Source organism: Scardinius erythrophthalmus, assembly GCF_964197995.2.
Source record: "Scardinius erythrophthalmus genome assembly, chromosome: 3".
NCBI classification, from domain to species: Eukaryota; Metazoa; Chordata; class Actinopteri; order Cypriniformes; family Leuciscidae; genus Scardinius; species Scardinius erythrophthalmus.
Window position 1 is genome coordinate 14,700,910 of NC_138223.1, and position 25,919 is coordinate 14,726,828.

Sequence of the window (25,919 nt, forward strand, 5' to 3'; positions counted from 1 at the left end):
ATAACATCATTCTCACATTTTCAAGATATATAAAATTCCATCATTTTATTTTTTATTCATCAAACATTTTGATTTTAACATTTTTACTCAGTTTGCATATGAACTTGTCATTAGATCCATGCATACAAAGAGTGGAGAGGGGCAGACAAAAAGAAAAATAGAGGGAGAGAATAAAAGTTTAAAAAGACAAAGACAGATGAAGCTAAAAAAAACAAGTAATAAAAACTCAGTGAGTGTTTTAGCGCAATTTTCTCACGTCATGGGATCACAACACTAAGAGATAGTAAATCTTTTCCTGGATTTTTTTTTGTGCGTTCCCGAGATTAGACCTTCCTTAGCATAATGCTGAAAACCCGAAGTCTCTAGGTGGTCTGGTTGAGGAGTAGATAGAAGTGCAAGATTGGTGCGCACAGACAGAACAGAAATCATGAGTTAACAATCGCAATTTTGTCCGGTGGAAAATTGCGCTAAAAAAATCAAAAATAAAAGTAGCAGGAGGAGAGGACAGAGAGCCTAAAGAGTAGGAATCCCATACTTTCATACATATTTGCTGGGGATTGTGGGAAAGCAGCAATCCAGGAGTATTGCTTTCTCAAATGGAGATTAACAGTGGCAAACCAGGTGAGGTCATTTCAAAGCAGTAAACTCCGTAGAAACGCAGAGTGTTTGTAAAGTTTAGGTCACATTTGTGGCCAGGCATTGTAGAGATATGCCGATGTTCATGGCATCATTTTGACAACGTTGTTATTCATTCTTCGCTGAATTATCAACATCAGTGAAACACACTCAATATATATTTATATACAGTAATAGTGCAACAGTGCCCACCCCCGTTTTTAGCAGTGTTGGTTCCAGAAGTATTTTTCCCTTTTATTTTTCCCATTGGGATTTGAAACAATTCTTTGTTAAAGCGTTAAACCATGAACCAAGCCAACCAGCTTTTTTTTTATTTGCTTTTTTATTTACTTGAAAGTACTCAAGTACTTGAAAATCAGACAAAAAGACAATACAAGACGGTGCACTTAACAGCTTTATTGAGGGAAAGAACTACAATCCCATTAAGCATTGCAAATGACAATCCCTTGACATGTTTCCCAGCAGAGCTCTTTTGGCACAATTTGATTGCTACAATTTTCCGATTGGGGGAATTTTCTGTATAGCATCATGGGAAATTTAGTTTTCACCAGGAATTCAGCTGTTAAACATTATTTTTTTTAAATCAGTCAAAATAATGCGAACAGGTGGCTTCAGCAAAAGCATATACCATTGCTTACCAACCTCAGAGCTCACAACATGTCTGTATTTAAAAGTTTTTATCATTACAAATGCATTTCCCTGGAGAAAATGAATGAGTTTATACTTCCGGAACCCGACTGTTGCACTTCATATTTATCACTCACACCTTCATTTTTTTTTTTCTTTCAGACAAAGATATTGATATAAAATCATTACACAAAGTATGTTTTATAATATAGATTTGTTGATATAATCACTGTAAATATTAAAACAAGAAATTCATACATACTTACAAGTACTTCTGACCAATGATGAAAAAAGTGCTTTATAAAAGACAATGATAATAATTTCCTGTTTGTTTTAATTGTGTTGAGGCAACAAATCACAGTTTCAGGGCTGCATCTTAACAACATATTTGGTTATCAGTTTTTTTTTTTTTTGTTTTGTTTTTTTTTTAAATCAAGTTTGCTTAGTCGTGTTCTCTTCACCTCACACGCATATACACTCACGCTGTTCACACAGAGTCCACCTTGACCTGATTGTTGTTGGTCATGAGTGGCGAAGGTTTGCTCTTGAGTCTTTCTTGCGCTTCATTTGAACTTTCCCCGAAAAAGATCCTCGCAGTACATACTGACACCACGATGCGCTTATATTCGCGACGGAAGTTTTGGTTCAACACTCCATAGACGATGGCATTGAGGCAACTGTTAAAGTATGCCATGAAATAACTTGCCACAAAGAGCCATTCAGGTATTAAAGGAACCACGCGCTCTGGAGAAATCGCTACCGCCAGCCCGATTAAGTTTAATGGTGCCCAGCACACGGCAAAGAGCACAAAAACAACAAACATTGTGACGAAGTTTCGTATGTCGTGAGGCGTGAGCTTGGGACGATTGTCAGGTTTGACTCGTCGACGCACCTGTATGACAAGAACCCAAATTCGTAGGTAACAGTAGGTGACGATCATAATAGGAAGGATGAAATGGAAGAAGACAACGGCGATTGTGTACGCCGAGCTCGCTGACTGCTCGAACGTACAGGAATAAACCCGCGGGTCATACTGCAAGGAGCCCACGAACAAGTTGGGCACGATTGCGAGCACCGTTAAAGCCCAGATTAACAGTACGTAGCAGACTGAGTTTTTGTCACTGTAGAGCTTGTCATACTTCAAACTGTGGCATATATAGCAGTAGCGATTAATTGCGATGCCGGTGATGTTGAAAATGGAGCCGATAACACTGACGCCCATCAGGAAGCCGCTAATTTGGCAGTGCATGTATCCCAGGTTCCAGCCCTGGTTAAATATGGAGGTCAGGACCAGTGGATATGGGTAGATGGCCACCACCAGGTCCGCCACTGCCAAACTCACCACAAAGATGTTACCTGAGGGACAGACAGAAAGAGAGAATAAAGGGTAAGGACTCGATGACTGCATCCAAAAGCTTAGACAGCTTACATGTTGGCTTGCTGCCTTTACTGTAAAAAAATAAGTTGAGTTAACTTAAAAATTAACTTAAAGCAACCAGCTGCAAAACTTTTTTTGAGATTTTGACCAAACACAGAAAATTTTATTATTCAAGTGCATAAAAAAGAGAGTAAAATAGTTCATCTAACAAAATAGAGGTTGGATTTTTTTTTTTACAGTCAGGCAATGACTTTACAGGCAGCATTTGTGCATTAAAGGGGTGGTATAATGTCCTTTTCACAAGATGTAAAATAAGTCATTGATGTCCCCAGAGTGTATGAGTTTTAGCTCAAAATATCCCACAGATATAGCATGTAAAAATTGTCACTTTTTGAGGGTGAGCAAAAATGCACCGTTTTTGTGTGTGTTCCTTTAAATCAGTGTTCTTCAACCCTGCTCCTGAAGGACCCCCAGCACTGCACGTTTTCTTTGTCTCCCTAATCAAACACACCTGATTCAATTCATCAGCTCATTATCACATGGGTTAATGTGCTTATGAGTTGAATCAGGTGTGTTTGATTAAGGAGACAAAGAAAATGTGCAGTGCTGGGGGTCCTTCAGGAGCAGGGTTGAAGAACACTGCTTTAAATGCAAATGAGCTGCTGCTCCTGGCACAGAGGACGGAGCTTTTACCTCACACAGACAGGCACTGTACATTTCACAAACTTTTAGCCTTTTATGTTCAAACCGGAGTCAGAAAAAAGGAGAGACTCAAGAAGAAGTGACAAGATGTAGACAATGGCCCTGTCCCAAATGGCACACTCCGGACTTGTGGACTTCCTCAGAGTCCACACTTTGGTGACGTCATGTAGTGCAGACCTATAGGGCCCTTATTGGCGCGAGTCCACAAGGGCTCATTGAGAGGTATTTTGGGACAGACTTGATCGTCACGCCGGAAATAACGGTCTGGTTGTTGTTAGAAAGGAGAAATCACATTTTTGCACTCCGACGTCTTATCTCCATGTCAACTACACAGCCTAATCTTACAGTTCTGTATTTTGATATTGTGTATCCCACCTGGGCATTAGACAATAGATACATCATGCTTATTTAAATGATGAATACAGTTGTACATAATAATACATAATGTTCCATTTGAACTAAGATTACAATTTTATCACATAATGAAAATGTGCATGTGTTTCAGATGAATTTACAGGTTTCAATATTCATACTACGTTTACACTCGGTAAAGCCCTGACATTCAGTTCTATTTATTGAATGAATCATAATGCGATCGTATTATTCAACGCACTATTATTATGTTTGAGACATCAACCACTGGTCGATGACCATAATGTTTGTATAAACTGTAGATAACAACTGGTAAAATGTACATCTAGGTCATAAAAAACGTAATATTTTCTTCTCAGCCATGTCAACAATTGTCTGTGAGCGAAATCTCCTCCCATCCGTTGTCTGATTGGCCTTTCGCAAGGATTCCTGGGTATGTTTGTGGAGCCTGCATCTATGCAGAAGGGTACAAAGGGGGCACTGCTGAGCACACTTCAGAGTGTTAAAATGCTGAATGGGATGGCCTACGGACTCAGCGAGCATGTGCAATTTAAGTCCACGAGACTGAAAGTCCACATGAAGTGTGCCATTTGGGACAGGAACAGAATTTCTGAATGGTTAGTTGGTGAATTTATGTAGCTTATGTGTAGTTATCTTCTAGTCATTGATTAGCATATTCTGTCTTGATAATCTAATTGTGTTCAGGGGGCGGGGTTTATGTAAATTCTAGGGTTGATGATGTCACTAACCCTGGAGGAATGTCGTGTAGTCCCTACAGCCATTTGTTGTAGAGCTTAAAAATCAGTTTCTTTAAAAGAAAATCTCTCCCTTGGCTTTGAAATTTGAGCGTTGTAACTTTGCAGATGTTGTTTATGCTCAAACAGCAACATTACACACTAACTAAAGTTAGAAAAGTGAAATCATATTCAACCACCCCTTTAAGGTTCTTGCTGAAACTGATTTCAGACAGATTTCTGAGGCAGCATAACCATTTAATGATCTACAGCAGATTAGAGAGATTTGGTGATTATTGTAATACAATACACTAGAAATGACATGAAAAGTGGAAAAAAAAATTGTCAAACAATTTCATTTACACATACTGACCACTAAACGCCATTTACAGATGCCATTTTTATTTTATTTTTTCGCTTTACTGTCGCAATAATCGAACACACAGAAATGTGGAATATCAGAGGCAGTGAAGGATACGTCTGACTTCAAAAATCAATCAGGATGTGCATTGTTGCCTTCCTACCTCCGTATGCTGCCTATGGAGGAAGCATTTTTCAGCTTTCAGAAGCAGCCTACATAGTAACTCTTTTTTTTTTTTTTTATCAAGTAAACAGAATTTGTTTACTACGTTTTTCCGGAGACCTTTTATTGCCCCATTAACATGAGCCGCACTCCAAACATTTGCCTCCTTCGATCCACAGAATGCACGCTCTATAAAGGAGGGTGCACATGTGTGTTTAATGTGAGAGTGTGCAATTATTTGTTTCCCCCATTGTGTGGATGGTTAGGCATGGCCTATAGCTGATGGCTGCATTAGTGAAAGAACATGGGAGGTTTTAATGAATGCACATCTCTAATTGCCGCCAAACACAAGGACTTGACATTGTGTATAAAGCTGAAATAATTAACTGACATTGAAGAAGGAAACACTACAGGCAGTTGCAGCTGAGATGTAGGCTACTCTGTATAGCTCCCTTCTCTCTGAAGATTAAGAAAACACGTGAATAGCAATTATGTAATTTATCTCCTTTAGACAACAATGAAACTATTTGGAAAGCAAAATTTTCCTCAGATTCTTCTACTGAGCTAAAGACATGAATAGTCTCATATGCTTCATAAGGGATCAGTTTACCAAGATACCAAAGTCTGCAATCATCACCCTACACCATCTAATGCTTTTCTTCCTGTTTGACAATTGACCTTTGCGTCTACATCCTAATTCAGGGGTTATGAAACTGGGGTCGCCACAAGAGGGTGCAATGGAGTTTGCAGAAGAAAAGCCAATTAACTAGTTTTAAAACAACATTATAATGTCAATATTTTCTCACACAGTATAAATAGATCTTTGTAGATGAATATTTTGTCATGAACATCTTTGTACATGCAATTATATATATTAGGAAGAGGGTCACTCACAAAGAGATCACATTTATTGTAAATAAAAAGAAAAAAGTTGCTACTTAAATACAACTGAGAATCACTATTATGTCTCGTAGAGTACTTAAACTCTCACTAGAGAATCGTTACTAGAGTGCATATCATCTTTAAGGTGGATTTGCAGTGAAAAGGACTTATTTGACTTTGAGACAAACCTTCAACAAACCCGTCCTTGTGTGTCAGCTGTCTTGCAGCCTCCTCACAACGTCAGCATGTGTCAGTAGTGTTGTCAAAGTGTAGAACAGAAGCACTAATTTGCGAGTAGTGGCAGTCGGTCTTGACGATTAGCTTGCAGTGGCCTAAAGCAAAGCTGTCACTCAAACATCCCCTTGAGCACACTGTTGACATGTCATCCACATAGGGGCACATACACATTCTCAACATTTGCACAAATATCATGCATGCTTTTCAGGCAAATAACCTTGGCTGTTCTTAAATACCAGACGTCATTTCTTAGAGCATCCTCCTTGGAGGCAGAATACAGGATATCATGTGGCATAGAGGTTCCGCCTCCATTTCTTCTATACTTACAATATATATTTTTAATTATTTTAATAATTATTTTTTAATTATTACTAATAATATAAAAAATATAATAAGTAATAATATAATAAAGGTATAAATGTATAAGTGTGTGAAATGTATTATGAAAATTGGCTAGCAATGTAGACAAGCAAATACCAAGAAATAGGTTGCAGCAGTTTGTCTTTCGACTACCGTATACTTGAAAAATCTGCGATGGGACTGAGCTCGAATAGCTTCAGCATTAGCGACTTTTTATTGTATGAAATCGCTGTCAATCAAAAGGAGATGCAGCCTTTCGACAGACCCTCCAATCATCACGCAGAAGCTCGGAGTCCAGACCAGCCCACTCCTCCTGTCACAGTGTTGGGTTTGTGTTCCCTGGTTGTCCCCTAGAGGTCTCTTTTCCCCTTTCTGTCATCATTCATGAACTGCATTTCCCACAATCCTTGTCTGCTCTCATCACTGTTCATTGCACCCAGCTGTTCCCCATCATGATCGTTAGTTTCTGTGTTTAAATACCCTGCCTGTTTAGTGTCTGTCACGGAGTCCTTGTTGAATGTCACTGCACTTTTGAAGTCTGTTTTCCTTGGCCTGTTCTTGTATTATTTCTCGTGTTTGGATTGGATTACATGGATTTTGACCCCCTGCTTGGATGACTACGAGATTGGATTACATTTAATAAACTACTGCTATTGGATCTACCTTTTCCCGTGTGTGTCCCGTGACAGAAGGACTCCGTCACCACAAAGATCCAGCGGTATGTTTTCAAACTTCTCTTCCCCAGCCACCGAGCGGGAGAAGAGAGATTTGTTTAATGGAACCCGTCTAGTAATTTTTCGTGGGACCCGTGGAGGCCGCAGGGGAGGAGGTGGTGGATATGGACCCCAACACCACTCGCCGCTTCAGTCTTTTTCCAGCCCCGAGCCCGAACTGTCCAGCGGTTCCAGATCTGAGCCAGGGCTTAGCCCAGTGGTCCCAGTTCCGGTGGTCCCGTTTCCGTTGGACCCGTTTCCGTTGGACCCGTTTCCGGTGGTCCCGTTTCCGGTGGTCCCGTTTCCGGTGGTCCCAGTTCCGGTGGTCCCAGTTCCGGTGGTCTCGAGTTCGGTGGTCTGGAGGCGGAGGAGGAGGAAGACCTCCAACCTCCCCAAAGAACCGGAGGCCGTACCCGTGCAGTCCGCAGTCATCCCCGAGCAGACCACTGTCATCCCAGAGGTCATGCCCGTGCAGCCAGCTGTCATCCCAGAGGCCGTCCTCGTGCAGCACCCTGTCGTCCCGGAGGCCGTGCCCGAGCAGCCCGCTATTGCCACAGCGGCGGAAAGCCTGTTGGATTATTTTGATACGCTATTTCAGATCCTAGAAAGTACCAAGACTGTCCACGGCACGTCTGCCGAGCCTGTGTCTTCGGACAAGATGGCCGCCGCCGAGCCTGTTCACGTCACGCCTGCCGAGCCTGTGTCTTCGGACAAGGTGGCCGTCGTCGAGCCTGTGTCTTCGGACAAGATGGCCGCCGCCGAGCCTGTTCACGTCACGTCTGCCGAGCCTGGGTCTTCAGACAATATGGTGCTTGTGGTGTCTGTTCCTGAACCTGAACCTGAGCCAGTGGTGTCTGTTCCTGAGCCGGAGCCAGTGTCTGTGTCTGTTCCAGTTCCTGAGCCGGAGCCAGTGTCTGTTCCTGAGCCGGAGCCAGTGTCTGTTCCTGAGCCGGAGCCAGTGTCTGTTCCTGAGCCGGAGCCAGTGTCTGTTCCTGAGCCGGAGCCAGTGTCTGTTCCTGAGCCGGAGCCAGTGTCTGTTCCTGAGCCGGAGCCAGTGTCTGTTCCTGAGCCGGAGCCAGTGTCTGTTCCTGAGCCTGTTCCTGAGCCGGAGGCGTCTGTTCCTGAGCCCTCAGTGACCGCGACACTGGCCATTATGGCCACAGCCATGTGGTGTGTGTGGGCTACGCACACACTTGGACCGGTGGTGTCTGTTCCTGGGCCGGTGGTGTCTGTTCCTGAGTCGGTGGTGCCAGTTCCAGTGCCTGAGTCGGTGGTGCCAGTTCCAGTGCCTGAGTCGGTGGTGCCAGTTCCAGTGCCTGAGTCGGTGGTGCCAGTTCCAGTGCCTGAGCCATTGGTGTCTGTTCCAGTTCCTGCGCCGTGGCCGCCCGAGGGGTCTTCACCGCCGTGGCCGCCCGAGGGGTCTTCACCGCCGTGGCCGCCCGAGGGGTCTTCACCGCCGTGGCCGCCCGAGGGAAAGTCTCCGCCCTGGCCGCCCGAGGGAAAGTCTCCGCCCTGGCCGCCCGAGGGAAAGTCTCCGCCCTGGCCGCCCGAGGGGTCGTCTCCGCCCTGGCCGCCCGAGGGGTCGTCTCCGCCGTGGCCGCCCGAGGGGTCGTCTCCGCCGTGGCCGCCCGAAGGGTCTTCTCCGCCCAGGCCACCCGATGGACTGTTCGCTTCGCCCCGGCCGCCTAACGGAGGGGTTGCTTCGCACTGGCCGCCCGATGGACTGTTGGCTTCGCCCTGTTTCCCCGATGTACTGTCTGTGTCACCCTGGGCCCCTTTGAGTCTGTTACCCCCTGTTTCTGTTTCCCTTCATGGACCTGGCCCCCCGTCCCTCCCCCTGATCCTCCACCATGCCACCTCCCTCCTGAACTTTTGTTTTGTTCCGTGTCCTGTCTTGGAGTGTCTGGGAGCCACTCCGTAGAGGGGGGGTTATGTCACAGTGTTGGGTTTGTGTTCCCTGGTTGTCCCCTAGAGGTCTCTTTTCCCCTTTCTGTCATCATTCATGAACTGCATTTCCCACAATCCTTGTCTGCTCTCATCACTGTTCATTGCACCCAGCTGTTCCCCATCATGATCGTTAGTTTCTGTGTTTAAATACCCTGCCTGTTTAGTGTCTGTCACGGAGTCCTTGTTGAATGTCACTGCACTTTTGAAGTCTGTTTTCCTTGGCCTGTTCTTGTATTATTTCTCGTGTTTGGATTGGATTACATGGATTTTGACCCCCTGCTTGGATGACTACGAGATTGGATTACATTTAATAAACTACTGCTATTGGATCTACCTTTTCCCGTGTGTGTCCCGTGACACCTCCATTCACCCCCAGAGACGCGGAGCGTCCGGGGTCGGGAAATAATCGCAGCATTTATCCAATGACCGTCTAGTTTCGAAGCACTGAAAAAAAACTGTTCAAAGCAGCCCCATTGAAGTCAATGGACGCTGGGCTTCAACATGGAAATGCACTGTGACGCTACGAGCGAACTCGTCTTTGAGATGAACGTTTTCTAACGCATTTTTAGGCAATAAAATATTAACACAATAGTACATATTTCACCATTAATTTTTTGACATTATAGGGGAAGCTGAGCTTCCCTTGCAGTCTTAAAGAAATCCCCACTGGTTCACTCATTATGTTCTGTCATTTGCTCACCCTCAATCGCATCGTTCTAAGCTTCAAGATCATAAAGGAAGACATTTTGAAAACATTTATTTTTGTTATGGCCTAATTTTTTTTTTTTTTTTTTTTTAGAGAGAATGTGAAGCTAATGTCACGCCGTGTTGAGTTCTGAGTAACTGCTTTGCTTATATGTCATATTGGGAGGATTGCGCTGCCTTTCTGCTTGGGACTTTAGGGCAGTATTATGATTTTCTGTGTCGCCATTGTATACTGTAAAAAAAAGTTGCTGCCGTACAATCAACTTGGATGCTTAAGTCATTTCAACTTAAATTACATTAAACCGACTAAATAAATTAGTTGAATCTTGTATAACTTATGAAAAAAAGTTGAAAATTGCTTAAGTTATTTTGATGAATTAAAGCAATATAAAAACATGTTGTCATAACTTATTGATCATTTCATAGGTCATTCATGCTGCCATATTGCCATAGTAACTCATATCATCGTTCAGGGAGAAAACTGGACAATGTAATATATTTTTTCACCTTTTTTACGTTTAAAACACCAAGGTGACGCCGGATAGTAAATCTACTAATAATGTCACTGATTAAACCCACTGCCCATCACTCAATAAAATAATCACATTGCTGAGTGTTTTTGAAAGTTTTGTATATCGTTTGGTTTAATAATTAGCATTACCTTTGCGAGTATGACTCTCGCTCGGCTTGTGAATTAGCAGAACTTGCATGCAGACACTTCAAATCTGTTCACAAGCTTCTATGGATTTGATTTTGGTTGTCATTTGTTGAAATAAATACAAAAAATAGAGTTTGATGGTGTCCGTCCACTGAATGTGACCCATTCAGATTCTCCTCCGTGGCCATATGGGAAAGTGAATATTTACAATGACGACAATAAAACTTCAGTTACATTTACACGTTTCCAACAAAGAAGATCTTGAAACTGCAGTGAATTATGTGTTTAGGTACGGTTTTGTAGTTTTTGAACAAATGTATGTAGAGACTTTTTTTTCCCAAGAGGCATAAAAAACATCTTGTTCCACAGAAGAAAGAACGTCATACAGGTTATGGAATAATATGAAGGAGAGTTGATGATCACAGAATTTTCATTTTGAGGTGAACTATCCCTTTAGAGATCTCCTATCTGAATCTAAACATACACTTACCCATGGAGACATTCAAATGTTCGCAAAACAAGTTTGTTTTGAATCTCAATACCTCGAATGGAGCCATTACAGGTTAAGTCTTGATGCACACTGACAGCAGAGGTTACTTGGGTTGTCTCCATGACAACTTCACTGGTGCACTTAGCTTATTTGTGACTAAGAGGGGGTAGGCGATGGAGACAAGGCAGCCTTCATTCTTACGGACGGAAGGAGGAATGGAAGAAATCAAAGAATTGCCCTTGACAAAGTCAAACTGTCAAGTCCCAGGGGAATGTAATGCCATCGGCCTGGCTTTTTTTCCATTCCGCAAGTTTGGGTTATCGAAGCGATTAAGGTTTCACTCAAAGCATTTTATTTAGCTTAAAGGTTGATAGGACTCTGAACTTGCTCCAGTTGGGTCCCAAACTCTGAAAGGTTTTCCCTTGTGGGATTTCAGGATGTGAGTGGTACCCAGACTGACAAGTGACGGAAGAATATTACCGGAAAGATATGAGACTCAGTACTTTTAACGAGCCTGTGACTGCCATGAAACAAATGGCCCCTGACATTCCCTCTAACCTCTAGACACTTTGTAATCTTCCAGCTTGGGTGAATCACATTAGCATGTGCATATCATCTTCTCTTTTCAGCGTCTTCCATCTAACATATGGAATGTCCATTAACATGTTAAAAGTCAGGGCCGTTTCAGGCATGGCCCGACTCGTCAGGTGCGGCCAATATCCTTGCGACCACATTGTAATTAGAGCGGGATATCTTGGGTCAGCGCTCAACAGGAGATAGGTCAGCAGGTTGCAGTATCGACAAGGTCAAAACGTGTGGCAGCTTCCTTCCGGCAGGTCATTATGTATAACCTTCAGGATAATGCATGTTAATATATGTTAAATACCTCACGAATATGACTACATTTCAATATGTCAAGGCATGCCGTTTTAAAGATGCATCAACTGAGGATGATAGCACTGTAATTGCACACATACATTAAATTTACACTCGACTATACTTTAAGATTCTGAACAATGTTTAAGTGTAGAAATGCATTATAATGAATGTCACTCTACTGTACATATAAGCAATGTTCTAGATTGCTTCCTGGGGTGTTGAAAGGTTTTCCAAATTGATTTGGTGAAACATTTTATTTTAGTGGATTCAGCGATATATGTACATTTTAGGGATACCAGCATGACTGAATTTAATTCAAAAGTCAAACTATTTTCATGACATTTGGTTCCTTTAATATTTCTGAAATGTCTGCATTCTTCCAGTGATGCGGATGGAACACCATAATAAAATATATATGATTGGGTATCCAATCCTGCTCCTGGCTCCTACTACAATACATCGGTCAAGAAGTTCCTAATCCAAGGCTTTGTCCGAAATCACCCCCTATACCCTCATTCACTTTTCCCAGCATTAGTCCTCTAATATAGTTCACTTGATGGAATGAATGAAAACGATTGAACGAATTCGGACACTGAGTGTGCTGGAAGGGCTGCAGCTTTTGAATGGTTTGTGCTTGCGGTTTAATAACTTTTTTTTATCTTGGACGTCATGACATATGTATAAACCTTAATTAAACAATTTAATAATCAATTAAAAAGGAATTTATACCTGTATGATATTATGCTGTAGCCACATTGGACCTGCTGTTTGGAAGATTGCCGAAGATTCAGCTGCAGGTGCCACCTTCTGGTCAGACACGGGAATTAATTTGCTCTCAAAGCAACTCTCAAAGTGCATTATGGGTATTCTCTAACCGTTGAGCGTACATCAGTTGTACACTCATTATTGCGATGCATTGTGGGGTTGAAAAAGTTTTATTTTCTGGAAATCAACTGTCAAGTGTGCGATTCATTGTTTACGTCAATTTAAAATAGTGGTAGACCAACATGGGTATATCAGTGACTGATGTCGCTGAATGAAAGCACAAAGCAGCATGGCTGATATACTGTAATGCTGACTATGCATTTATGTGATCATAAATAGTAAAAACAGTAATATTGCTAAATATTATTGCTATTACTTAACTATTATTTAAAATAACTGTTTGCTATTTTAATACTGTATGTTTTTAAATGCAATTTATTCCCAAGCGAAGCCATTAATTTTCAGCAGCCATTACTTTTTCTCAAGAAAAAGGACAAAAACAACTGTAAATGGAATCAGTAATTAACTGGAATTGTTAAAGTGGAATCAGAATCATTATGAAATTCTTTATGATTTACTATTCAGTTAGATGTTATTTTTGCATGAATCACCATCTGTCTTGTGAATGGTCCTCATGCTACAAGCTTTAAGTAACTCTGGAATTCTCTGCATGACATGGCACCGAATGGCACCTTAAATGGGCACCTTAAGTGTGAACTCGGTGAATGAGAGAGTTTTTTTTTTATATATAATAATAATAATAATTTGTTACATTTATATAGTGCTTTTCTGGGTACTCAAAGCACTTTACATATGGAGGGGGAAATCTCCTCAACCACCACCAATGTGCAGCATCCACCTGGATGATGTGACAGCAGCCATATTGCGCCCAAACCCCCACCACACACCAGCTTACTGGTGGAGAGGAGACAGAGTGATGAAGGCAGTCTGTACATGGGGATGATTAGGAGGCCATGATGGACAGAGGCCAATGGGCAAATTTTGCCAGAATGCCGGGGTTACACCCCTACTGACATCATAGGGATTTTTAATGACCTCAGAGAGTCAGGACCTCGTTTTAACGTCTCATCCGAAGGACGGTGCTTTTTGACAGTATAGTGTACCCGTCACTATACTGGGGCATTAGGACCCACACAGACCACAGGGTGAGCGCCCCCTGCTGGTCTCACTAACACCTTCCAGTTTTTGACCCTCTCTTTCAAACATTCCGTTTTGATGGGCAGGTCACATTAAAGACTTGGAAGTTAATGCCCACTGCTATGATTGGGTAACAGTTTTGCATATTAAATCATTTTAAAAGTCCCCGCCATTACATGTGTGGAACTGTATAGTTGAATAGTTGAAACATTTGCCAATGATGTGAAACATTTATGCGTATTACATCTATTCTGTTTATAAGTCTTGGTTGTGGCAAATAAAGTTTAAGTACTTGAAGTTTCCACAGTTATAAGTGACAAAGGATGACTTGCGGTGTTTTGTGTAAACAGAATTATGAATGAATGTATAGTAGAATAGAATAGATTAAGTGAAAAATGTATATATTGTCATTTTCAGTGTTGTGGTTTAATAAAATGAAACGTTGTAATGTCTAACTGATGACAAAACAGATGCCGCTCACTCGAGATTTTAGTCAGGATTACAGCAAATGGCTTGGATCAAAAAGCAGCAATAACAAAAGCAGTGTTCTCAACGTGCTTTCTTCTGTTTCCGATAATCCAATGCATTAACCCCATAAATGCCAAAGCAAAGGAAAGAACAGAAAATCACAACTATTTAATTTGAATGCGGCGCTACAGTATAAATACTCAGTACATATCGAACGATCTGTAAAAGACAAAGCAATATTGACATGTTAAAAACATTGTTACTCACTCATGTGTGTTGCGACATTATTCTCGGATCCAATGTAGTTGGCACTGAATCATCTTTTATTTGCAGTCTCTCTGAAAAGCCTGCATCAAACTGTCTTGTTTAAAAACAAAGGATCAGTGTCTTACTGACGTGATTTGACTGGAACTTCGTTAAAAATAAAGTTCATACATGCTTTCTTAATGTTAGGATCACAAGGATGGCAATCCAAAGACTGTTTTCCACAAGTGGCACTAAAAAAAAAAAAGCTTTTCAATTAATAGTAAAATTACATCATAATATGAATGATATGTAAGGATTATTCTATTTGAATTAAAGATTGAAAATCATGCTTTTAATGTTGTTTATATGTCGATGTGGAGTTTTTAATATGCTTTAAGACAAACCATGTACAAAGTCAACACCGTTGAAGAGTATTTTCTCCTTAAAACTGCAGTGAACTGAAGACAGTCTCAAAATCACGGTTTAAAATCGCTGATGTCACAAACTACCTTGTAACCAATTATGCCAATGTGAGTGAGTGGAGGCGGGGACCGTGTTTACTAAATGAGGCAAGAGTTACATTCAAGCTATTTTAAGGCATGAAGACAATTTTTTAAAGGAAAAAAAAATTTATATGTAATTTTGGTGATCAAAGATGAGTTTTAAGGGATAAAATTATTGACTACAGGGGGACTTTAAGAATTTTATATGAGTAAAAAAAACTAGAGCTTAATAAAACATTTTGTATAAATCATCATGGAACAAGGGCATGGACCATTTAGTTAATGTGATTGGTATTCATAAATTTAAAAAAAAAATGTTTTTTTTACTCATTTAAAAGTCTTAATTCATAATATGAATAATATGTAAGGATTATTCAATTCAATTTGATGAAATTTTACTATTAATGGAAAAGCAAAAATCTTGAAAAAGGGCTTAAACATTTTTTTTGAGTGTGGCAATTGGAAAGTGTGGAAAATCAGTCTTGTAAACCTCAGAGGCATCTCGTTTTGTTGCTCGATTAATCCTGTTTTTACATCTGTCTCGTATTTATTACTATATGACATGCACGGATCAGTGGACGGGCTAAAGAGGCAATGATGCAGAAGTAGGTGTTGATCTTCTGCAGAGGTGGTCTTTTGTCCCACTATGTAATAATGTGACAAAATCTGAAACAAGTAGTTTCTGAGCTTGGTTTCAATAAAAGCTGTTTTTGGACTAACGAGTAAGTTTTGAGCTCTGGATATTTTATAGTACAACAACCTCTTATATATCAAAAGATCAAGGAAAATGTGATTTCTCAATTCATGACACCTTTAACACTTCATTGATAAAGATTAATGCTACAGTAAAACAAATAATGGCAATGACTGTGAGTGAAAAACTGGTGGCTTTGAATGTAACATTCAAAAAGACTCCAATACAGTCAATAAAATGAAAATCTAGGTTTTCAGCTAATTATCCACCAATTACCCTCTCTTTTCAGCACCAACATACCGTAGTTGGCTATGGTCTTTATGAGACAAAATTAGGACAGGGAACCTGTGACAGAAATAGTCTCCAGTTTTTTTCCAAGCTGACTACTGTGTCAGCAGAAGCCCTTTCACCTACTGTATATGCAGTTTACCATAGCGGGAAGCCTGCTTGATGTTATTCGATTTGGGCTGATACTGATATCATGTTTATCAACGAGAAAGGCAGTCAGACAGTAATGATAAGCCTCAATCTCTCCCTCATGCTCTGTATACAGTGATGGGGAATTTTGAGTATGTATGAAAACAAAAGAAGCACTTTGAAGGCTTTATGAATATCAATAGAAGCACCTCAGAAGTTTATACATAGGCTGAAGAGAGGAAAAGTAGAAGCATGATAGGACACTGAATTTTTTTTATGCATTTGAATGGAAATGGTTCTCTTTTATGGTCATGGACTCCCCCAAGGGCAGGAGTCTTCAATGTCTGCACTCCTAAGATGCATTTATTTATTCACACTGAAGGTGTGCATGTATAGCGCTAAAAAAAAAGTTCCTATGTCTTTGTTTAATAGTCATTTCATTATTATAACATATCACACATTTAAAGTTATACATTTTTAATTTTAAATGAAACAAGATTAATAAACATTTGTACCTGGGAAGAAACACGGATATTATGTCACTGACAGGCGACAAGAGAACAGGGAGTCAGGGATGAGCCATTATTTAAAATAGGAATTTCTCTGAAATTAAAAATCTTTTGGAACTTTTGGGATATTGTAAGTACACAACTGCAGGAAATATATCACACTGTGCAAGTGATTTTTGGATATTTTATTACAAAATTCTTACATACTGAAGCTTTAAAAAAAGCCATCTAAATATGAATTAATAGTTTTTTAAATGATAAGATAATAAACCATGGCGTGCGAGTCATTAGCTGTATATTTATGCATTTTGGCAAAAGCTTTCATCCAAAGAAATTTACATTGCATTCAAAGTGGACATTCCATCAATTCATGCATTCCCTGAAAATCAAACCAATGGCTTTCATATATTTAAAAACTATAGAAATTACCGTTATATATTTAGGTGTTTATATTAAGTTTTTAAAATTATTGATTTCTTTTTAAATGTATTTTAAAGGTCCCGTTGCATGCGATTCCATGTTTCAAACTTTAGTTAGTGTGTAATGTTGCTGTTAGAGCATAAATAATATCTGTAAAATTATAAAGCTCAAAGTTCAATGCCAAGCGAGATATTTTATTTAACAGAAGTTGACTACAAAAAACGGCTCGATTGGACTACACCCCTCTACATCCTGCATTAGTGACATCACCAGAACCGTTTCTTGACTAACCTCCGCCCACAGGAATGCTCCCTCAACTCTACTGGCTACTTGCGCACTTCTTATAACTTAGCCTACTGTGTTTACTCAGCTCTTACGGTGATTTTCTGAAGTAAAACTGACGCTTCATCTTTTGTGTGATGTACAATAAACTTTATTAAACTCATCAGTACATGTTTGATCATCATTCAGACAGCAGACTTGTAGGCTATTAATAAATAATGGATACATAGCCTACAAGCAGATGACAAATACGTTATAATAACCGTAATTAAACTACTAAACCATACCTGTTTCATCTCTATACAGCACTCTGACTCTGTAGGCATTATTGTCCGACTCGAAATGAACGCCGTTACTGAGAGTTTCTGATATTATCATCATTCCGTGAGATGAATTTTTCCTGACAGACTGAGCACGAGCTCATGAAGCTCCGCCCCCTGTGTCGTCCAGCAGCACCTCATTTGCATTTAAAGGGCACACACTGAAACGGCTCGTTTTTCTGAGCCCCAAAAAATGTCAATTTAAACATGCTGTAAAAAATGATATGTTGGGTATTTTGAGCTCAAACTTCACATACACACTCTGGGGACATCAGATACTTATTTTACATCTTGTGAAAAGGGGCATAGAACGGGACCTTTAAAATGTTATTTCCTGTGTTGGTAAAGCTGACTTTTCAGCATCATAACTCCAGTCTAATCATTCTCCAGTCAAAATTTCAGATGGCACTTAGAGGCTTTTGCATCTGAACTCTATATATATATATATATTGAAGGGGGTGGATTCTGGATTCTGGAGTGATTATAAAAATAGTGATTTTTTTATATTTTTCCTTCTAAATATCAAATGAGTTGAATGACTTCTCTAAGCTTATGAGATTTTACTTAGTTGTAGAAGTTACCAGTGTGATTACTGAAATGTTCCTTTCATGTATTCTCTAATGTCTGTATTTGATATCTGAGAGGTGACTGAAGGGTCTGGCCCATGCCAGGAATACAGCAACAGAGCTTGCTTCCAGAAATATGGACTCGTTTTGTTTGAGAAAGGTATTCAACGTGTTAAAACATATATCTGTTCTTCTAGCTCACCATGACAACTATAGGTTACAACGGCCATTGGAACCAATAGTTTAAGTAACCATTTCTTAGTTAAAGCATTTACTTTACTGTTCTTTATTAAAGTGTCCTCTCACTGAGAAAAAGAACATGTTCTTTCTGGATCTGAATGTTTTGGGAAGCATCCTCCTGTTTATAGTTAGAGCCTGACCAAATCCAACCTTGAAAAAGCTGTGTGTCTGTGTGCGTGTTAGTATTCTTGGTTACGGGTTAAAGAACAATTGGCGAAAACATTTTGGAGATTGACTGACTTGTTTTCTTCGACATGCTGGCGCCTAGACACACAGTCTTGCGACCTCGGAGGGCCAATCTTACCTAACTCAGGGTCCTGGTGGCAGCTGTACAGACAATGGAGATGTGCTACTGCCGATCAGTCCATGTGTGGAAATTGACTATGTTTATCTATTCTTAACCAATCAGAATCATTCAACCTGAAGTAATGATGTAGCTTAGACATAGTCATGAAGCTGCCTTCTATATATATATATATATATATATATATATATATATATATATATATATATATATATATATATATATATAGATAGATAGTTGCGTCTTTGATAAATAAAGTTCAAAAGAACAGCATTTATTTGTAACAATGTAAAAGCCTTAACTGTCATTTTTTTTTTATCAATTAAATGCATCCATGCCCAATAAAAGTATTAATTTCATTTTAAAAATATTACTGACTCCAAACTTTTAAATGGTAGTGTATGTATCAAAGTGCAAATCGAACATTATCATTAGAAATAAAAAGTAAAAACAAAAATTTATAACAGTTTTAAAAACATTTTAAATGTTATTCTACATAAAATTAGTGATGGTAATTTCAAAACACTGCTTCATGAAGCTTCGAAGACTTTACGAATCTGTTGTTCCGAATCAATGGTTTGTATCAAACTGCCAGAAGTCAAGTGATTTCAGTAAACGAGGCTTCATTACTTCATAACTGTTTCGAAACGTTTCGAAAAACTTAGAAATTTCAATGGTTCACCGCTGGGGGCGATGATCTCTGTCAACCCATGACTCATGAGGAGTCACTGAGAACCAGTGAACAAGTGTCTGTGGGTTTTACACATAGACTGTAAAAAAATCTCTGATCAGTTTTATACATTTGTAGATGTTTTAACATTTGAATTATACATTAGTATAATTAAAATGAATAATGGTAGTTAATAGTCTTATTGGCCTGTTTAGCTGAGCCATTCATAGAACAAACAAAACAAACCTTGACAATTGATAAAATAACATATATACACTTTATAACATTATTAGATGATTAGATAATTGCATTTTAAAGATTTTACTTTTAATAAACTGTTCTGACCCCTAGGGGTCACCGTGGAGACTGGTGTCGGATTGTTTCGAAGCCTCGACACAATACGGCACATTTGCTTCAACTGTTTCAGTGTTCCACGAAGCCTTGATCTGCCCACCACTACATAAAATAGGTGTAACGTCGTGAGTCCGATGATGAAGACGAATGGCAGAAAAGATCAAATAGAAGTCCTTTCATTTAAATAAAGAAACCAAGGTAGACTCAGACAATCCAAAGGTTAGCAATAGCAACGAGACAGCGTGTAACACACAATACACCAACAATACCGGCCAACTGAAGTGAGCACACAGATGAACTTATCCATGTCCATGGAAACTGATGAGTGGCGGGAAACTGAACAAAGGAAACAGACAACGGATGAATACAAACTAAAAGTCCATGAAAACAAAACTAACTAAACATACTGTAATTGTGACAACAGGGTCCTGAGTTTGAATTACAGAGACTTCCTATTGTGATTATTGACTTCTTCATTTGAAAAAGTCGAAGTGAAATTACCATTGTTACTACACAGAGATGATTCTGAGATGGGATTTTTCTGTAATTCAGCCCAAGTGGACCCAAACCCAGAGTAACATAATGATTTAAAAAATATTAATAAATAAACAAAATCACCAAAATAATGTACATGCGTGTATGTATATCAAGAGATTGATTTCCCTGGAATGTATAGAGCCACAGATAAGTGACAGAAACAAAGTGTGCGCAGTTCACTGTGTGCAATAGAGAATACGGTCATCGCTGATGACCACCACAACATGCACGCTGCAAAACGTTCAAAGCTTCAAATTCTAGCACTGACATCACTAATCGTATAAATCGCAGTAAAAGACATCCTCAAGGCGCATTGGAGGACCCAGCATAGGTGACATAGCTAACTGCCTAGGGCAGCTTAGGGCGCTCTCAGTAATCTTTCGCACATTCAAAGCAGTTTCGCTAGTTTGCAACCACCACTCACATTGATACATCGGGTAACGTTTGAGTAGCTTATGGGCATTTTTCAGAAGCAGCTCCCTGTGCTTTACTCCCTCTCTGCTGCCAGAGGTCCCTTCCACCTCTTTCCACAAGTGTCCTCACCTGCTAGAAGCCAAACATGGACAAGGATTCATGTTATAGCACAGTTTTTATTTATTTTCAATATTTAATATTTAACTTACAGTGATAAACATTACATATATTAAGATTTTGCAATTTGAAAGTGCTGCCTGTGTCATGTAAAATGGCTATTTAAAGAGTGAGCTTGATGATTTTCAACCAGCTTTTGTATTTCTCTTGCCTATTTCTCTTGTGTTACTTGCATCGAGATATATTTCCACATATTTGTCAGCAAAAATATGCAGTCGGATGACATAAATCGCACCATCTGATGGACTTTTGACAGCTTCAGGGCTTTTGTGATATCGCATCTCCTCATTCTTGTATCCCCACTCACGGACAGGCGGCAAGTGCATTGTGGGCATTGAAATTTCCCAGCTTTTTCGACACAGCCCTTTTCTCTATTTCCTGTCTAGTCATGTAGCAGCACAGATTTAAATATATATATATATATATATATATATATATATATATATATATATATATATATATATATATATATATATATATATATATATACTGTGTAGACAGCCAACTTTTATTAAAACCTCATCTTGCCAGTCGTGAATTACCCTTTAGGACATCAAAATAAAGTTGAAAATCAATCAACTATGTAATACAGCTGGGGAGTTTGCATTACATGTATGTGATAACTAATATAATGAGAAATTATCCACAGTGAGTTGCCAGAATAGGCAATAGGCAGTTTTTGAGGCCAGAAACATGCAGTATGAAGTTTGAAAAGCCAAAAATAGACTATTCTTCGTCTCCTATCAGGGGACAGGGCCCACCCATGGGCCTTAGCAAACTTTTAAGGTGGCCACAGAATGACTAAAACATATTTAGATAAATAGTTTTTGACGTATTAAAATAATCTAACTCTAATCTAAACTGAAATGCTAAAAAAATGCATAAAATCCAAATGTAAGCAGAAATATTTATTATTATTATTATATTTTCCCCTCAATTAAATAGAGTTTTTATTTTAAGAATATACAGTTCTTGAAACCAATGGAATTACAAAACAAATCATACTCCCAATTCATTTTACAATTTTTTTGTGGAAAACAAGCAGTTTTGTCATATTTACTGCAAAATTTACCAAATATCAGGCATTTTATGTTCAACAGCAGGGGCTCTTTGAATAAAAAAACAGTCAAGAACCACTGCTATATAAAAAAACAGTTCAAGAATGCTATCAAGCATTTAAAATTTCAAAAAGACCAGAACAATTCATATCATCTCTGCTCAGTCATGTCCTTATCTTCTCTCTTTTTGTCTCCTGGCATTGCTTGCCTGCTTGAATTAAGGACAGCAAAGATTGCTGGGGTGAACACATTTCTTCCTGACGCATGCACAGACATCTCTCTCTCTCTCTCTCTCTCTCTCTCTCTCTTTTTTTTGTTGCAGATCTATTCTCCTTTTACCTTTTCTGTCTGTATGCATATGATGAAACTTCTCATTCAAACGACACTGAAATAGTCAATTGTGCTGGGGGTGGAACAAAAGCTTGACCATTTGAACTTTCCAATAACACAGGTTCATGCACTCTTATTCTTTATGTATGATCACAACCTCACACCCACACGCTCTCATGGATCGTTTGCGGCCAGTGCGTTACGACCTCGTGTCACGGGTGTTATGCCACAGATTGTGGACGGTGTGACGGTACCTGTCGTACAAGCTCAGCATCTCCCCAGAGCAAATAGGGATGACAAAACACCACAGGTGGTGTCACACTCCATGTCAGGCAAGTTCGGAGCAAAGTTGGCAAGACACGAGGTGACAGATCCGTGCCACAGACTCTGAAACATACACACACGCACATTCACACAAACACAGAAAGAGAGGTGGAGAAATACACATAGTGGTACTGAGGCCTTCACCCTGTCAGATGTCAGGTTTGAGCCCAAGTCACCGCACACACATACACACACACACTCATATACTCCGGCAGTCCTCATGCTGACAGGACTGTCAGTTCTACTTCTCATCCACCCGAGTGTCAAGCATTAGGCTGTCCTATTCAAACAAGCATGTCCTCCAAGAGCAGTGGCGTGTGATGGTCTTCTGAAATGAGGAGACGATGTTTTATCTCTGCACTTGTTTTTAAGTCAAGTGTAAATTCATGATGTTTTAACGGTTTTATGTGACACGTAATGACTGCTAAAAATTAAACTTTGCCATCACAGGAATAAATTGCATTTTAAAATATATTACAATAAAAAGACAGTTTGGTAACACTTTACAATGAGTACTCATTTGTTAACATTAGTTAATCCATTAGTTAACATGAAGTAACAATGAGCAATATATTTTTCAAAGCATTTATTAATCGTATTTAACGTCAGTAAGTAAAAATCTAATTGTTCATTGTTTATCTTAGTTCACAGTACATTATCAGATATTAACAAATATAACTTCGGTTTTTAAAAATGTATTAGTATAAAGTATTGTTCGTTGTTAGTTTATGTTAACTAATAGTTACCTAATGTTAACAAATGAAACCTAATTGTAAAGTGTTAGCAAAAATCTTACCAACCTCAAACTTTTAAATGGTATCAATATTCAAATCACATCTGTTTTGTATTATTTGTTGCATTGTTGTTTTTTTCATCTGAATTTTTAAGGCAATTTAATTCACAGCATGTGGTTGGAAGGGAAGGTTTTACAAGATAAATAAGTCTTATCTTCTTATATGTACACTCACCTAAAGGATTATTAGGAACACCATACTAATACTGTGTTTGACCCCCTTTCGCCTTCAGAACTGCCTTAATTCTACGTGGCATTGATTCAACAAGGTGCTGAAAGCATTCTTTAGAAATGTTGGCCCATATTGATAGGATAGCATCTTGCAGTTGATGGAGATTTGTGGGATGCACATCCAGGGCACGAAGCTCCCGTTCCACCACATCCCAAAGATGCTCTATTGGGTTGAGATCTGGTGACTGTGGGGGCCATTTTAGTACAGTGAACTCATTGTCATGTTCAAGAAACTAATTTGAAATGATTAGAGATTTGTGGCATGGTGCATTATTCTGCTGGAAGTAGCCATCAGAGGATGGGTACATGATGGTCATAAAGGGATGGACATGGTCAGAAACAATGCTCAGGTAGGCCGTGGCATTTAAACGATGCCCAATTGGCACTAAGGGGCCTAAAGTGTGCCAAGAAAACATCCCCCACACCATTACACCACCAGCCTGCACAGTGGTAACAAGGCATGATGGATCCATGTTCTCATTCTGTTTACGCCAAATTCTGACTCTACCATCTGAATGTCTCAACAGAAATCGAGACTCATCAGACCAGGCAACATTTTCTTTCAACTGTCCACTACTGTTTGTAGTGGAGATGAGTGGTACCCGGTGGGGTCTTCTGCTGTTGTAGCCCATCCGCCTCAAGGTTGTGCGTGTTGTGGCTTCACAAATGCTTTGATGCATACCTCGGTTGTAACGAGTGGTTATTTCAGTCAAAGTTGCTCTTCTATCAGCTTGAATCAGTCGGCCCATTCTCCTCTGACCTCTAGCATCAACAAGGCATTTTCGCCCACAGGACTGCGGCATACTGGATGTTTTTCCCTTTTCACACCATTCTTTGTAAACCCTAGAAATGGTTGTGCGTGAAAATCCCAGTAACTGAGCAGATTGTAAAATACTCAGACGGGCCCGTCTGGCACCAACAACCATGCCACACTCAAAATTGCTTAAATCACCTTTCTTTCCCATTCTGACATTCAGTTTGGAGTTCAGGAGATTGTCTTGACCAGGACCACACCCCTAAATGCATTGAAGCAACTGCCATGTGATTGGTTGATTAGATAATTGCATTAATGAGAAATTGAACAGGAGTTCCTGATAATCCTTTAGGTTAGTGTATATAGACATATGTCCCGCTCGCGCTCGTCCATATAATGGCAGTAAGTAGCTGCCAGCATCAAGCTTTTTTTTATTAAAAAAATAAAATAAAAATTGTATCACAGAATGATCCCATGCCACACGTGTCATATATTCCAAGTGTTCTGGGGGCATATGAAATGAAATTTAATGTATTATTTAACGAAAATCCTGATCTTGGCCGTTGGTCTGTGTTTGGCTATGCGACGTGCTCGTTCGTGTGACTATTAGCGTTGCAGTTCATTCTCTCTTGCCTAGAAAAAGTTGTAAGAAATCTGTGACACGAAAATTAATGTCTAGAAATCCCAAAAATATGGGATGATTATAGTCTCAAAAAGATTAACACGTGTAAGCACACTTATTAATGAACTTGATACATGTTGCAGAAATGTTTTATCCATGCCTTTCAACTTGCGTGTGCAAAATTCAAAATTGAATGAATGTGAAGCAATTTGTACAAATAGAGACATTTTTGTGAATACAAATGTTTTCCTTTGTATTAGTGTATCATAGTTTGCGCATGCAACACAGAAGATGTGCATGTGTGGATCAGGTGACGCGTGCATTCATTGATCTCTCCTCTGAGTCGATCTCATTTGATTCATTTGGATTTTGAGACTTTCTTTTCGCGGTTTTTAAGCATTTCACAACCCACACACAAACAACTACAATGCATGTTCAATAAGGTGTATTGGCTACTGAGTTTAAATATCACCGTCTTACTGCATTGACGTTAAGCTTTTTCTTTATAATATGTTCTATGGGAGGAAAACTAGCCTACAGACAAGAGCCTATATGAACGCGACGCGCGGCGTTTCATGTTAATGGTATTTCCCTTCCTGTTAAAAAAAAAATTGCGTTCATATTATGCTTATTTTTTATCTGACTACACATAATAATATACATAGTATACAAGCTTTGGAATTTGAAAATGTCTGTTTTTAAATGTTACAGACGATTTTCACAGTACATTTGTTTTCCCTTGACCCTTAAGCCATTGTTATAGGCTAGTCTTACTATAGCACGATTAGTTTTAACAATATGCAACCATTGTATATCGACATGAAATATTAATTGAAAATCAACTGGCCCTACGTGTGTACCTGCATATTTGTACATGAGAATGCTTTGACGCGCTAACCACGGCTCGTGATGCACAAGGG

At 39.4% G+C, this 25,919-nt stretch overlaps 1 protein-coding gene across 2 annotated transcripts in view; it reads right to left on the reverse strand.

Moving 5' to 3' along the window:
* Positions 1-1,114: 1,114 nt before the first annotated feature.
* mtnr1aa (melatonin receptor 1A a) overlaps positions 1,115-25,919 on the reverse strand; it is a 68,965-nt gene continuing 44,160 nt past the window's right edge. The window contains exons 2-3 of one of the 2 annotated variants that reach the window (XM_081360835.1): positions 20,721-20,842; positions 1,693-2,619 (exon numbers count right to left, since the gene is read on the reverse strand). In XM_081360835.1, the coding sequence (XP_081216961.1) occupies positions 1,751-2,619; positions 20,721-20,730 (879 nt within the window). In that variant the 5' untranslated portion in view covers positions 20,731-20,842 and the 3' untranslated portion in view covers positions 1,693-1,750. Of the gene's footprint in view, positions 2,620-20,720; positions 20,843-25,919 lie in introns of both variants that reach the window. The other variant, XM_081360834.1, reaches the window with a different exon arrangement.